The sequence below is a fragment of the Pagrus pagrus genome (assembly GCF_965226575.1).
Source record: "Pagrus pagrus genome assembly, contig: HAP1_SCAFFOLD_59, whole genome shotgun sequence".
Lineage (NCBI taxonomy): Eukaryota > Metazoa > Chordata > Actinopteri > Spariformes > Sparidae > Pagrus > Pagrus pagrus.
In genome coordinates this window covers 223199-238987 of record NW_028175404.1, presented here as the reverse complement: position 1 = coordinate 238987, position 15789 = coordinate 223199, and the positions used below count along the sequence as shown (strand labels likewise).

The following is a 15789-nucleotide window of genomic DNA, read 5'->3' as shown; positions in this document are numbered from 1 at the left end:
TATGCTATTATTCAGTTTTCCAGAATATTAATTTTTCGCGTCGTGAGACGCGAAAAACTGTTTCCCATCAGAATGAATGGGACGAGGTCAAAAGAACTTGCAAATCTGCGTCTTTTTCAAACATCTCCTGCTCTGGCCTACTTCCACCTAGAAACACCATTCAAACTTTAAAATGTAGGCACGGGTCTTGTCTATTTGAGTTGTATTTGAACTTTTTTCCTACGATGTTTCGTTTTTGAACCCTGACCCTCTAACGATCATGAGTGATTTTGGAAAAACTCAGGACTTTATAATGGGTGTGTATTGCGTGAGCTAGAATGCAGAACATCACTGAGTCTCCCCCACACACACAGAGAGAGAGACAGAGAGAGAGACACACAGACAGACACACAGACAGACACACACGGACACACACACACAGAGACAGACAGATAGACAGAGACACACACACACACACGCACACACAGACAGACACACACACTCCTTATGGGGACATTTTCAAATTTCATCCTGCGACTGCTTCATCATACGTTCAGCTACAGAAACCGTTCAACTATCAAAATGTTCGGCTTTTTAAGCTCTTTCAACCTAGATGTAATATAATGTAAATATGAAAGTTCTCAACGTACGTGGGGTGCGAATTTGCACAGAGCACAGCCCACTCTCGCGATTTCCCAACGGGAAATTGTCTAGTTAGTGGGCTGTGCCCCGCAAAGCCCACTATGTACACCTCTGTACAGAGGTGTACATAGTGGGCTGTGCGGAGCACAGCCCACTACTGTTATTCACCGCGCCTGTTTTTATTATTCTTCCTCCCGCCCTTTTTTTGACGGTTAACTTGCCCCGCAGCTTTGAGCGCACACAAACAAAAAATATATCAAAACGTGCGCCTCGATCGGACTCGGTGTGCTATTATTCAGATTTCCAGAATATTAATTTTTCGCGTCGTAAGACGCGAAAAACTGCGAAAAATTTCCCATAAGAATGAATGGGACGAGGAAAAAAAAAATCGCAAATCTTCAACGTTTTTCAAACATGTCCTGCTCGGGCCTACGTTGACCTAGAAACACCATTCAAACTTTAAAACGTCGGCACGGGTCTTGTCTATCTGAGTTGTATCTGAAGTTTTTTCCCACGATGTTTCGTTTTTGAACTCTGACCCTTGAAAGATGGTGAGTGATTTTGGAAAAATTCAGGACTTTATAATGGGTGTGTATTGCGGAATGTTCGTGCAGAGCCAACTGCCAGAGTGGGGGGAGACTCAGAAAAACTCTCACAACTTTTGTCTTTCTCTGACGACCACAGCCACAAATTACACAGTAGAAAAGTGATTTTTTCATCAAGTTGTAGCCACACTTATCCTCTTTCTCCCAATGTGTCCACTTTATTGGTAGGATTTACGGTTTTTGATTTATCTGCCTCCAACCGACAAGAGTAGCTCTCAACTGCTCCATTTACCCCAATGTTAATCTGGAGGAGGATTTTCGAGGATTTTCCAAACTGCCCCTGTTTTTAACTCGCTCCTATGACCACATTTCTGAAGCTAGGACCACAAAAAATAATGGCTGTGTTCTTTAAGGCCTTCCTGGCTTGATGGTGAAGAAAATTTTCCAATATCATGTTTGGTTTTGAAGATATAGCACTAGTTTGAGGTCTAGATTTGGGGCAGAAGTCACTCTCAAATCAGCTGTCCCAGGTGGTTGCTAGGGGTTAACGACAACCATCACCGCGGCAACCAAGCTGAACTGGCCCTGCAGAAACACACACACACAGACAGAGACAGATAGACAGACAGACAGACACACACAGACACAGACACACACACACAGACACAGACACACACAGACACACACACACACACACACACACACACACACACAGACATACAGATAGACAGACAGACAGACAGACAGACAGACACAGACACACACAGACACACACACACACAGACAGACATACAGATAGACAGACACACGACAGACAGACACAGACACACACACACAGACACACACAGAGAGACACACACACACTCCTTATGGGGACATTTTCAAATTTCATCCTGCTACTGCTTTTGCATACGTTCAGCTACAGAAACCGTTCGGTCTGTCTGTCTGTCTGTGTGTGTGTCTGTCTGTCTGTCTGTCTATCTGTCTCTCTCTGTGTGTGCGTGTGCATCTGTGTGTCTGTATATCTGTATGTCTGTGTGTGTGTGTGTGTGTGTGTGTGTGTGTCTCTGTCTGTCTGTCTGTCTGTCTGTCTCTCCCATAAGCCGCAGTGTTAACTTTGAGCCTAAATTTCTGGAGTGGAGCAGAGAGTACCTGTTTTGTCTCTCGCTCTGGCTCCCTCATTTTTCACTCTACAGTAATAAAAAAGACATCACATGGTTCAGCAATGTCTCCTGTTACTCACTGTATACATATTTTGGCAATAACCATTAGACTTTTTTCTCAAACTGCAGGAGTTTGGGAGGTGTTTTCCCATTCATCCTTATGGGGACATGTTCAAATTTCATCCTGCTACAGCTTCAGCATACGTTCAGCTACAGAAACCGTTCAACTATCAAAATGTTCGGCTTTTTGAGCTCTTTCAGCCTAAGCTACTTACAAGGTAGATCTAAAAGTTCTCAACGTACGTGGGGTGCGAATTTGCACAGAGCACAGCCCACTCTCGCGATTTCCCAACGGGAAATTGTCTAGTGTTTGTATTACTACACCCCCTTGCCTGATTTCGGCACTTAACTCGTCCCACACCGTTGAGCGCACACAAACAAAAAATATATCAAAACGTGCCCCTCGGTCGGACTCGGTATGCTATTATTCAGTTTTCCAGAATATTAATTTTTCGCGTCGTAAGACGCGAAAAACTGTTTCCCATCAGAATGAATGGGACGAGGTCAAAAGAACTCGCAAATCTGCCTCTTTTTCAAACATCTCCTGCTCTGGCCTACTTCCACCTAGAAACACCATTCAAACTTTAAAATGTAGGCACAGGTCTTGTCTATTTGAGTTGTATTTGAACTTTTTTCCTACGATGTTTCATTTTTGAACCCTGACCCTCTAATGATGGTGAGTGATTTTGGAAAAACTCAGGACTTTATAATGGGTGTGTATTGCATGAGCTAGAATGCAGAACATCACTGAGTCTCCCCCACACACACAGAGAGAGAGACAGAGAGAGAGACACACAGACACACAGACAGACACACACGGACACACACACAGAGACAGACAGATAGACAGGGACACACACACAGAGACAGACAGATAGACAGAGACACACACACACACGCACACACAGACAGACACACACACTCCTTATGGGGACATTTTCAAATTTCATCCTGCGACTGCTTCAGCATACATTCAGCTACAGAAACCGTTCAACTATCAAAATGTTCGGCTTTTTAAGCTCTTTCAGCCTAAACTACTGAAAAGGTAGATATGAAAGTTCTCAACGTACGTGGGGTGCGAATTTGCACAGAGCACAGCCCACTCTCGCGATTTCCCAACGGGAAATTGTCTAGTGTTTGTATTACTACACCCCCTTGCCTGATTTCGGCACTTAACTCGTCCCTCACCGTTGAGCGCACACACACAAAAAATATATCAAAACGTGCGGCTCGCTCTGACTCGGTATGCTATTATTCAGTTTTCCAGAATATTAATTTTTCGCGTCGTAAGACGCGAAAAACTGTTTCCCATCAGAATGAATGGGATGAGGTCAAAAGAACTCGCAAATCTGCCTCTTTTTCAAACATCTCCTGCTCTGGCCTACTTTCACCTAGAAACACCATTCAAACTTTAAAATGTAGGCACGGGTCTTGTCTATTTGAGTTGCATTTGAACTTTTTTTCTACGATGTTTCGTTTTTGAACCCTGACCCTCTAATGATGGTGAGTGATTTTGGAAAAACTCAGGACTTTATAATGGGTGTGTATTGCGTGAGCTAGAATGCAGAACATCACTGAGTCTCCCCCACACACACAGAGAGAGAGACAGAGAGAGAGACACACAGACAGACACACACGGACACACACACACAGAGACAGACAGATAGACAGAGACACACACACACACACGCACACACAGACAGACACACACACTCCTTATGGGGACATTTTCAAATTTCATCCTGCTACTGCTTCAGCATACATTCAGCTACAGAAACCGTTCAACCATCAAAATGTTCGGCTTTTTCAGCTCTTTCAGCCTAAACTACTTAAAAGGTAGATCTAAAAGTTCTCAACGTACGTGGGGTGCGAATTTGCACAGAGCACAGCCCACTCTCGCGATTTCCCAACGGGAAATTGTCTAGTGTTTGTATTACTACACCCCCTTGCCTGATTTCGGCACTTAACTCGTCCCGCACCGTTGAGCGCACACAAACAAAAAATATATCAAAACGTGCGGCTCGCTCGGACTCGGTATGCTATTATTCAGTTTTCCAGAATATTAATTTTTCGCGTCGCAAGACGCGAAAAACTGTTTCCCATCAGAATGAATGGGACGAGGTCAAAAGAACTCGCAAATCTGCCTCTTTTTCAAACATCTCCTGCTCTGGCCTACTTCCACCTAGAAACACCATTCAAACTTTAAAATGTAGGCACGGGTCTCATCTATTTGAGTTGTATTTGAACTTTTTTCCTACGATGTTTCGTTTTTGAACCCTGACCCTCTAATGATGGTGAGTGATTTTGGAAAAACTCAGGACTTTATAATGAGTGTGTATTGCGTGAGCTAGAATGCAGAACATCACTAAGTCTCCCCCACACACACAGAGAGAGAGACAGAGAGAGAGACACACAGACACACAGACAGACACACACGGACACACACACAGAGACAGACAGATAGACAGGGACACACACACAGAGACAGACAGAGACACACACACACATAAACACACGCACACACAGACAGACACACACACTCCTTATGGGGACGTTTTCAAATTTCATCCTGCGACTGCTTCATCATACGTTCAGCTACAGAAACAGTTCAACTATCAAAATGTTCGGCTTTTTAAGCTCTTTCAGCCTAGATATAATATAATGTAAATGTGAAAGTTCTCAACGTACGTGGGGTGCGAATTTGCACAGAGCACAGCCCACTCTCGCGATTTCCCAACGGGAAATTGTCTAGTTAGTGGGCTGTGCCCCGCAAAGACCACTATGTACACCTCTGTACAGAGGTGTACATAGTGGGCTGTGCGGAGCACAGCCCACTACTGTTATTCACCGCGCCTCTTTTTTATTATTATTCTCCCTCCCGTTTTTCGGTTCGTAACTTGCCCCGCAGCTTTGAGCGCACACAAACAAAAAATATATCAAAACGTGCGCCTCGATCGGACTCGCTATGCTATTATTTATTTCTCCAGAATATTTATTTTTCGCGTCGTAAGACGCGAAAAACTGTGAAAAATTTCCCATAAGAATGAATGGGACGAGCAAAAAAAAACTCGCAAATCTTCGACGTTTTTCAAACATCTCCTGCTCGGGCCTACGTTGACCTAGAAACACCATTCAAACTTTAAAACGTAGGCACGGGTCTTGTCTATCTGAGTTGTATTTGAAGTTTTTTCTCACGATGTTTCGTTTTTGAACTCTGACCCTTGAAAGATGGTGAGTGATTTTGGAAAAATTCAGGACTTTATAATGGGTGTGTATTGCGGAATGTTCGTGCAGAGCCAACTGCCAGAGTGGGGGGAGACTCAGAAAAACTCTCACAACTTTTCTCTTTCTCTGACGACCACAGCCACAAATTACACAGTAGAAAAGTGATTTTTTCATCAAGTTGTAGCCACACTTGTCCTCTTTCTCCCAATGTGTCCACTTTATTGGTAGGATTTACGGTTTTTGATTTATCTGCCTCCAACCGACAAGAGTAGCTCTCAACTGCTCCATTTACCCCAATGTTAATCTGGAGGAGGATTTTCGAGGATTTTCCAAACTGCCCCTGTTTTTAACTCGCTCCTATTACCACATTTCAGAAGCTAGGACCACCAAAAATAATGGCTGTGTTCTTTAAGGCCTTCCTGGGATGATGGTGAAGAAAATTTTCCAATATCATGTTTGGTTTTGAAGATATAGCACTAGTTTGAGGTCTAGATTTGGGGCAAAAGTCACTCTCAAATCAGCTGTCCCAGGTGGTTGCTAGGGGTTAACGACAACCATCACCGCGGCAACCAAGCAGGACTGGGCCTGCAGATGTTAGTATTACTACACCCCCTTGCCATATTTCGGTACTTAACTCGTCCCGCACCGTTGAGCGCACACAAACAAAAAATATATCAAAACGTGCGCCTCGCTCTGACTCGGTATGCTATTATTCAGTTTTCCAGAATATCAATTTTTCGCGTCGTAAGACGCGAAAAACTGTTTCCCATAAGAATGAATGGGACGAGGTCAAAAGTCTGCGTCTTTTTCAAACATCTCCTGCTCTGGCCTACTTTCACCTAGAAACACCATTCAAACTTTAAAATGTAGGCACGGGTCTTGCCTATTTGAGTTGTATTTGAACTTTTTTCCTACGATGTTTCGTTTTTGAACCCTGACCCTCTAACGATCGTGAGTGATTTTGGAAAAACTCAGGACTTTATAATGGGTTTGTATTGCGTGAGCTAGAATGCAGAACATCACTGAGTCTCCCCCACACACACAGAGAGAGAGACAGAGAGAGAGACACACAGACACACAGACAGACACACACGGACACACACACACAGAGACAGACAGATAGACAGAGACAGACGCACACACAGACAGACAGACACACAGACACACACAGAGACAGACAGACAGACACACACACACACACAGAGACAGAGAGACAGACAGACAGACATACACAGACACACACTCACACAGACAGACATACAGATAGACAGACACACGACAGACAGACACAGACACACACACACAGACACACTCAGAGAGAGACACACACACACTCCTTATGGGGACATTTTCAAATTTCATCCTGCTACTGCTTTTGCATACGTTCAGCTACAGAAACCGTTCGGTCTGTCTGTCTGTGTGTGTGTCTGTGTGTGTGTATGTCGTCTGTGTGTGTGTCTGTCTATCTGTCTCTCTCTGTGTGTGCGTGTGCGTGTGCATCTGTGTGTCTGTATATCTGTATGTGTGTGTGTGTGTGTCTCTGTCTGTCTGTCTGTCTGTCTCTCCCATAAGCCGCAGTGTTAACTTTGAGCCTAAATTTGTGGAGTGGAGCAGACGGTACCAGTTTTGTCTCTCGCTCTGGCTCCCTCATTTTTCACTCTACAGACATAAGAAAGACATCAAAATGTTCAGCAATGTCTCCTGTTACTCACTGTATACATATTTTGGCCATAACCATTAGACTTTTTTCTCAAACTGCAGGAGTTTGGGAGGTGTTTTCCCATTCATCCTTATGGGGACATTTTCAAATTTCATCCTGCTACTGCTTCAGCATACGTTCAGCTACAGAAACCGTTCAACTATCAAAATGTTCGGCTTTTTGAGCTCTTTCAGCCTAAACCACTTAAAAGGTAGATCTAAAAGTTCTCAACGTACGTGGGGTGCGAATTTGCACAGAGCACAGCCCACTCTCGCGATTTCCCAACGGGAAATTGTCTAGTTAGTGGGCTGTGCTCGCAAGCCCACTATGGACACCTCTATAGCAAAGCTATAGGTGTCCATAGTGGGCTGTGCGAAGCACAGCCCACTATTGTTCTTCCCCGGGCCTCTTTTTATTATTATTCTTCTTCCGCATATTTTATAATGGGTTTTCCCCTCTGCGCTTCGGTTCGTAACTTGCCCCGCAGATTTGAGCGCACACAAACAAAAAATATATCAAAACGTGCGGCTCGATCGGGAGAAATATGCTATCATTTAGCTCTCCAGAATATTAATTTTTCGCGTCGTAAGACGCGAAAAACTGCGAAAAATTTCCCATAAGAATGAATGGGACGAGGAAAAAAAAAATCGCAAATCTCAAACATCTCCTGCTCTGGCCTACGTTGACCTAGAAACACCATTCAAACTTTAAAACGTAGGCACGGGTCTTATCTATCTGAGTTGTATCTGAACTTTTTTCGCACGATGTTTCGTTTTTGAACTCTGACCCTTGAAAGATGGTGAGTGATTTTGGAAAAATTCAGGATTTATAATGGGTGTGTATTGCGGAATGTTCGTGCAGAGCCAACTGCCAGAGTGGGGGGAGAGTCAGAAAAACTTTCACAACTTTCTCTTTCTCTGACGACCCCAGCCACAAATTACACAGTAGAAGAGTGATTTTTTCACCAAGTTGTAGGCACACTTGTCTCCTTTCTCCCAATGTGTCCACTTTATTGGTAGGATTTACGGTTTTTGATTTATCTGCCTCCAACCGACAAGAGTAGCTCTCAACTGCTCCATTTACCCCAATGTTAATCTGGAGGAGGATTTTCGAGGATTTTCCAAACTGCCCCTGTTTTTAACTCGCTCCTATGACCACATTTCAGAAGCTAGGACCACAAAAAATTATGGCTGTGTTCTTCAAGGCCTTCCTGGCTTGATGGTGAAGAAAATTTTCCGATATCATGTTTGGTTTTGAAGATATAGCACTAGTTTGAGGTCCTAAATTTGAGGCAAAAGTCACTCTCAAATCAGCTGTCCCAGGTGGTTGCTAGTGCTTAACGACAACCATCACCGCGGCAACCAAGCTGAACAGGGCCTGCAGAGACACACACACACACAGAGACAGACAGACAGACAGACACAGACAGACACAGACACACACAGACAGACACAGACACACACACACACACACACACACACACACACACACACAGACATACAGATAGATAGACAGACACACAGACAGACACACACACACACACACACACACACACAGACACAGACATACAGATAGATAGACAGACACACACACAGACACACACACAGACACACACACACACACACACACACACACACAGACACACAGACACACACACAGTATATTTCCCAACATTTCAACTATATTTAACGATTATCTTTTCATTCATTCAAACCAGGAACTCCATTCCTGGGATGCCCTCTTGACCCAGTGCAGGTGGTGGGAGAAAGCAGGATGATGGTCATCGCTGCTGGTGAAGGAGTCCCACCCCCTGCAGGTCACTATCACAGCACTGGTCAGCTTCTTCAGCGACAGACTGATACACCCCAAGTGTGTGAAGGAGAAGTATCACAGGTCCTTCCTTCCTGCTGCTGTCAGTCTACAATCAGCACTGCTCCCAGTAGACCTCACATGTGCACTGTGCAATACAAAACTCTACACATATCCACACACTTTTTGGTTTGCACTAGTTGGACAATTTTTAATAATCATATTTGTTATTTATTGTTGGTAAATAAAAAATAGCAAACTGTTCATACTTACACTGTTCATATTATAAATACTATGTTATATTGTAAATACTAAGTTCAAATTGTAAATACTATGTATATATGAGTTAATTCTATTTCTTATCTTCTTATTATATTGTTTATTTTTTTACTTTGTATGTTTAGTGTGACACTGTCCTTTGGCTGCTGTGACTAAGAAATTTCCCCATTTGCTGGACAAATAAAGGAATTCTGATTCTGATTCTGATTCAAATATTTAAATGTTTCCAATCATCAATATATTGAGATTTATTGAATTTCTCAGGCTGATTCAGAGTATTTGACCCATTCTCGCTGTAATATCTCTTCATACTCCATCAGCTGATATAATATAAATTGTTTTATGTTCTGTATTTAATGATATATAATATAATAATTCAATATTAATCAATCAATATTACTATTAATTAAGTTTTCTAATTAACATTGATGTTTTTGTAATGTATTACATTCATAAAAATAAATATTAATCATGAACTGCAGCAGAGTCTGGAGTCTGTCTCAAGTGCTCAGATATCAGCCATCTCATTTGACAAATCACCTCGGACACAGATGACAGATAACACAGGAGGACTCTGTGACTAAGAAATTTCCCCATTTGCTGGACAAATAAAGGAATTCTGATTCTGATTCTGATTCAAATATTTAAATGTTTCCAATCATCAATATATTGAGATTTATTGAATTTCTCAGGCTGATTCAGAGTATTTGACCCATTCTCGCTGTAATATCTCTTCATACTCCATCAGCTGATATAATATAAATTGTTTTATGTTCTGTATTTAATGATATATAATATAATAATTCAATATTAATCAATCAATATTACTATTAATTAAGTTTTCTAATTAACATTGATGTTTTTGTGATGTATTACATTCATAAAAATAAATATTAATCATGAACTGCAGCAGAGTCTGGAGTCTGTCTCAAGTGCTCAGATATCAGCCATCTCATTTGACAAATCACCTCGGATACAGATGACAGATAACACAGGAGGACTCTGTGACTAAGAAATTTCCCCATTTGCTGGACAAATAAAGGAATTCTGATTCTGATTCTGATTCAAATATTTAAATGTTTCCAATCATCAATATATTGAGATTTATTGAATTTCTCAGGCTGATTCAGAGTATTTGACCCATTCTCGCTGTAATATCTCTTCATACTCCATCAGCTGATATAATATAAATTGTTTTATGTTCTGTATTTAATGATATATAATATAATAATTCAATATTAATCAATCAATATTACTATTAATTAAGTTTTCTAATTAACATTGATGTTTTTGTAATGTATTACATTCATAAAAATAAATATTAATCATGAACTGCAGCAGAGTCTGGAGTCTGTCTCAAGTGCTCAGATATCAGCCATCTCATTTGACAAATCACCTCGGATACAGATGACAGATAACACAGGAGGACTCTGATTGGACAGTTGTGTGGCGTGATTTTGGCCTTGATATAACCCTGGTCCGGCTCTGCTCGTCCCCTTTGACCTACTTGTAGGTAAGTACTAGTCATGTTTGACATGAGCACACTGAAATCGTTCATAAAAGTGGATTTTATTGAAGCTACACATTACTATCTCTCCTATGATCACGATAAGTCATGATTTCGGAAAAATGAATGTAATTGTTTATGGTCGGTCTGTTTCATCAATATTAATCCGCTGTTGGCCCGGAGCTACATGGCTCCGACTAGCCAAGCTAACGTGCCGGTCGGTCTGTTATAGCAATAGCGCTAGCTCGAGTGGCCGAGCTCTCGGCTAGTCGGAGCCCAGTAGCTCCGGGCCAACAGCGATTAGCAAAGCTACAGGGGTCCATAAGTACAGTATGTGTCTGTGTAGCTAACAGTAATGGGCGTCCGTCAGTCTGTTTCAGTACAACACTATTAAGACGAGCTAACAGCGCTACTAGGCTCTGGTACATAAACCAGTAGGCCGCAGTCGAAGCCAACAGCGGTGATTTGCCTTTTCTATGAAGAAAAGCTAACCGGAGCGAAAAGCTAACTGTGTGAATGTGTCTGTGTAGCTAACAGTAATGGGCCTCCGTCAGTCTGTTTCAATACAACACTATTAAGACGAGCTAACGGCGCTACTAGGCTCTGGTACATAAACCAGTAGGCCGCAGTCGAAGCCAACAGCGGGGATTTGCTTTTTCTATGAAGAAAAGCTAACCGGAGCGAAAAGCTAACTGTGCTAACATCCGTACATGTTTAACAAAAGGGAGCTTATTGAAGCTAGACATTACTGTCTCGTGATTTTGGTTAGACTGATGTTTATGGCCGACCTGTTTCTATATAAGAACACTGAGCTAACAACTAAAACATAAGGCCGAGCTAGATGCTAACAGCGTGAACTCTGGCCTTTGGTCTGTGGTGGCGCGAGCGGCCATCTTCTCTGTTGGTGTGAACTGTACCGTCTCATGCATAGACCCTTAACACAGGTCAGATTTTTAATAGATGTTACTCATAACATCCGTAAATGTTTAACAAAAGTGAGCTTATTGAAGCTAGACATAACTGTCTCGTGATTTTGGTTAGACTGATGTTTATGGCCGATCTGTTTCTATATAAGAACACTGAGCTAACAGCTAAAACATAAGGCCGAGCTAGATGCTAACAGCGTGAACTCTGGCCTTTGGTCTGTGGGGGCGCGAGCGGCCATCTTCTCTGTTGGTGTGAACTGTACTGTCTCATGCATAGACCCTTAACACAGGTCAGATTTTTAATAGATGTTACTCATAACATCCGTAAATGTTTAACAAAAGTGAGCTTATTGAAGCTAGACATAACTGCCTCGTGATTTTGGTTAGACTGATGTTTATGGCCGATCTGTTTCTATATAAGAACACTGAGCTAAAAGCTAAAACATAAGGCTGAGCTAGATGCTAAGGGCGTGAACTCTGGCCTTTGTTCTCTAGTGGCGCGAACGGCCATCTTCTCTTCCGGTGTGAACTGGACTTTCATGCATAGATCATTAGCACAGGTCAGATTTTTAATAGGAGATATTACACTCATGATTTTGGGATTTTAAAGAAAGGGTTTTATTTAGGTATTGTTTTTATACAAGAACATTAATACAAGCTAAAAGCTGTATTTGTTTTAATCTATGTACTTGTTTAGTTTGACTAGTATTTAATACTCCCTTCTGTCCACCGAAAAACACACTTCTCCTTTTCCGTGTTTGTTTGATTGTCTGTGATAAAATGTGATTAAATGTTTTTTGATGTAGTTAGAAAAGTATCATACTTGAATGTATTATACACTTTTACAGCCTGCCTTGATTAAGTAGAATAGGAAGCATTTTCATACGTGACTATTTTTGCTTTTGGGAATAAATGTGCATTCAGATGTTGATAAAATCTTGTACAGTTGATGAAGTTAATGTTGTTTTTACTTGTGTAGTATATTTATTGTCTCATAGTAATTCTTTGTTTTGAGAATACTGTGTAGTATAAATTAATATAGTATTATCATTTATAGTATTTATAATATAGAATTATTTAAAAAATATTTTGCCCCAAAACACACACATTATAACAAGTACAGATGTTTAATGTGTCTGTTATGCTTTAACCTTGTTGCTAATACTGACTCGGAACATTTGAGAGACACTTATCTTTTTATTGCATTTTGTCTTTAAGATTAAAGGGTTCCTGTGCTACATTTGAGAGTGACCATCATCTTGGATTCGTTGCCCTCGACCTGCAGAGCAGTATCACCGCATCACCCACACACACTCACCATCTTCATCCACTAAAATTTCATTTTATATATAACAAATTACATTAGCTTGTCTTGAATTACACTGCTTTACATTAGGTAGTTTAGGTTTAGGTCAGTGAACCTACTAACATTTTGAGAAGCATTTCTCTTGTTTTTTTTGTCTTTGACTTCTGTAAGCAGGATGCCCAGGAAGTCCAGACGGTCCGTGGCGGTGAAGCAGAGCTGGAGTAGGCTCAACCTGGAGGAGCCGAGGTCTCCCCCTCCCCCCCTGGAGGTACTTACACAGTAGATAAGCTTCTGTGTCGCAGTGACAACTGTCTGCATGAAAATGGAAATGTTGCACCTATTGCTTTCTCCTTTTTAATGCTGAGTTTTGTATGTCTTTGATGTTAATGTTTCATCAGACGGTGTCCCCCCCGGCCGGAGAGGAGCCTTCCAGAGGGTCAAGGACCAAGAGGACCAGGAAGACCCACCCCCTCTGCTCCCGCGCTCCAGTTGGCAACGTATGCTCCCACCACTCACACACAGACACACACACACACACGTGCACAGACGTTGTCTGAGGTTAAATGTGTTTGTAATGTTTGTATTGCTTTAAATATTTTATTATATTTTGTTTTAACTTGTTTGTCTATCTTATGCTTGTTGTTGTTATGATTTATTATTATTTTATGTTTATTTTTTTATCTGTCATCAGGTGGTTGGCTCTTCACCCCCAGCCAAGCCTTTCTGGAGCCCCGGTCGTGCCGAAGTTCGTGCACGTAAGTATCCACCTGTTTTATCCCTTAATGAACAATAAATTAATTAATCATCAACATTACACTTTTTAAACTGGTTTTCATGTACTTTTTTTACTGGTATAAACAAGTGATTGTTGATATTTCCTTCATTAGTTTTACACTTTTTTTTTTTTTTTTTAATCTGTTTTGTCCTTTACTAAACAGGCCGCGGTACTGGTTACCGCCATCGGGTGCTGAGGTGGCCAACTTCTAAGCTCACCGGACGGAGCCACAAGTTGGTCATCCCACCGGAGTCTCCTGACAAGAAGGTGCTATTATTGTCCAGTTTATGAAGGAAGTAATTGATCTTGAGAGGGATTAATGATTTTCATGCTAAAGAAATTTTATTTTGTTGTTGCAGTTTGTTCTGATTGTCGGGGACTCCCATCTCCGGTCCCTCGTGGACGGCTTCGTCGTCATGCCAGAAGGAGAGTATTCTTTTGGTTTCATGTCGACCCCTGGGGCCCATGCCGCTCAGCTGCGGACTGAGGTCCTGCATGCTATTGTTCCTCGCAACCCTGATGCTGTTTGTGTTCTTGCCCCCAGCAACAACCTGACGGCGAGCAGGACCGTGGACGAGGCAGCTGCGGACTACGCCCAGTTCCTCACTGCTGTGAGGAGCCGCTGGCCGAAGGTAAGCTTTTATTTATTTTAGGCATAGACACCTTGTTTGTGTGCATACAGTTTTGAAATGGGAAAGAGAGGGGGTGTGACATGCAGCAAAGGGATTCGAACCAGGGTCCGCTGCGTATGTGGCATGAGCTCTAACCACTCGACTACCTGCACGCCCATGGTAAGCTTTTATTTCATGTCTCGCTTGTCCTGTATTCTTAGTAGTTTAACAATAGAAGTACATTGACTACTCTAATAAGACTAATTGTATGAGCTTTTTAAAAAATAATGTGTACATAATGTGATCTGTGATTTTGAATGAAATTGTCAATTGGTGTTTTCTAAAATTTTGTTCTCTACAGGTCTTTGTGCTGGACTTCCCCCCCCCGCCTGACCGAGGATGAGGAGCACCAGCGGGCCCTTCGCCATGAGTACCACCGCGTGGCAGCTCGTATGGGTACGTAAAACAATATCTTGTCAAGAAAAAGAAATGTACTTAAAAATGTCTGTGATGAACATAAAGTCATAATACATGTGGATGTTGTAATGACTCACTTTTTTTCTTTTTTACATTTTAGGTGTGAGGTACTTCTCTGCCGAGGAGTACTTTCCCCGTACGCGCCTGGATCTGTGGAGCAGAGACGGCGTAAGTACAATATCTACGTGTGATAGAAAAAGTCTAATTGTCTATGATTTCTTGTGTGTTAATATGAAACAGTCAACACGAGCTATGCTTTTTAGAGTTGAACTTTGTCTGTAAATGGATTTGTCATGTCTGCAGGTTCACCTGAGCGACCGTGAGGGGATGGGCATCCTCGCCGAGCTGCTGTGGACCTCCACGGAGCAGTTCCTGGAGACACCACCACCTCCTCCTCCCCCGGTGTCTCCTACCCCTTCACAGCCGCTTAGGAAGGTTTCTCCTAAGCTGGTTGTGAAGGGCGAGGTACGTGCCCCTCTGTCTCCTGACCCCTTCCAATGGAAGGTCGTTGGTCAGAGCCCCAAGGTTAGTACACTTTTTTATTATTACTATATTATCATTTGTGTTTACTTGTGTTTATGTACATTATGGTGAACGGCTTCACAGTCGTAACTAAAAAGCACCTATTTAATCAAATATGTGTTGTGCTTTCCCAGTCGCAGGTTCCTGGTCTGGCCAGCGTGGCTCAGCAGCAGGTGACTAATTTTTCTCTTTTTTTCACAACAAGTTAACTGGTTAGTATTTAAACTTTGTGTATTTGACCAGACAAATATTCATGTGTCTTTT

At 42.0% G+C, this 15789-nt stretch overlaps 1 protein-coding gene across 1 annotated transcript; it reads left to right on the top strand.

Annotated features, from left to right (window-relative positions):
• Positions 1-13245: 13245 nt before the first annotated feature.
• Positions 13246-14845, top strand: LOC311253872 (uncharacterized protein). The gene is made up of 5 exons (XM_084384339.1): positions 13246-13408; positions 13539-13637; positions 13832-13895; positions 14079-14182; positions 14275-14845. Exons 1-5 carry the CDS (start codon positions 13316-13318, stop codon positions 14566-14568), a joined length of 654 nt encoding a protein of 217 aa, XP_084240465.1. The 5' UTR covers positions 13246-13315; the 3' UTR covers positions 14569-14845.
• Positions 14846-15789: the final 944 nt, after the last annotated feature.

What these genes read in the sequence shown, in the direction of transcription:
- LOC311253872 (XM_084384339.1), top strand. Translation starts at nt 13,316, where the DNA reads ATGCCCAGGAAGTCCAGACGGTCCGTGGCGGTGAAGCAGAGCTGGAGT. An exon ending in CCCGCGCTCCAGTTGGCAAC is followed by an intron (nt 13,638 to 13,831) that starts GTATGCTCCCAC and finishes ATCTGTCATCAG; the next exon opens with GTGGTTGGCTCTTCACCCCC. An exon ending in TCGTGCCGAAGTTCGTGCAC is followed by an intron (nt 13,896 to 14,078) that starts GTAAGTATCCAC and finishes TTTACTAAACAG; the next exon opens with GCCGCGGTACTGGTTACCGC.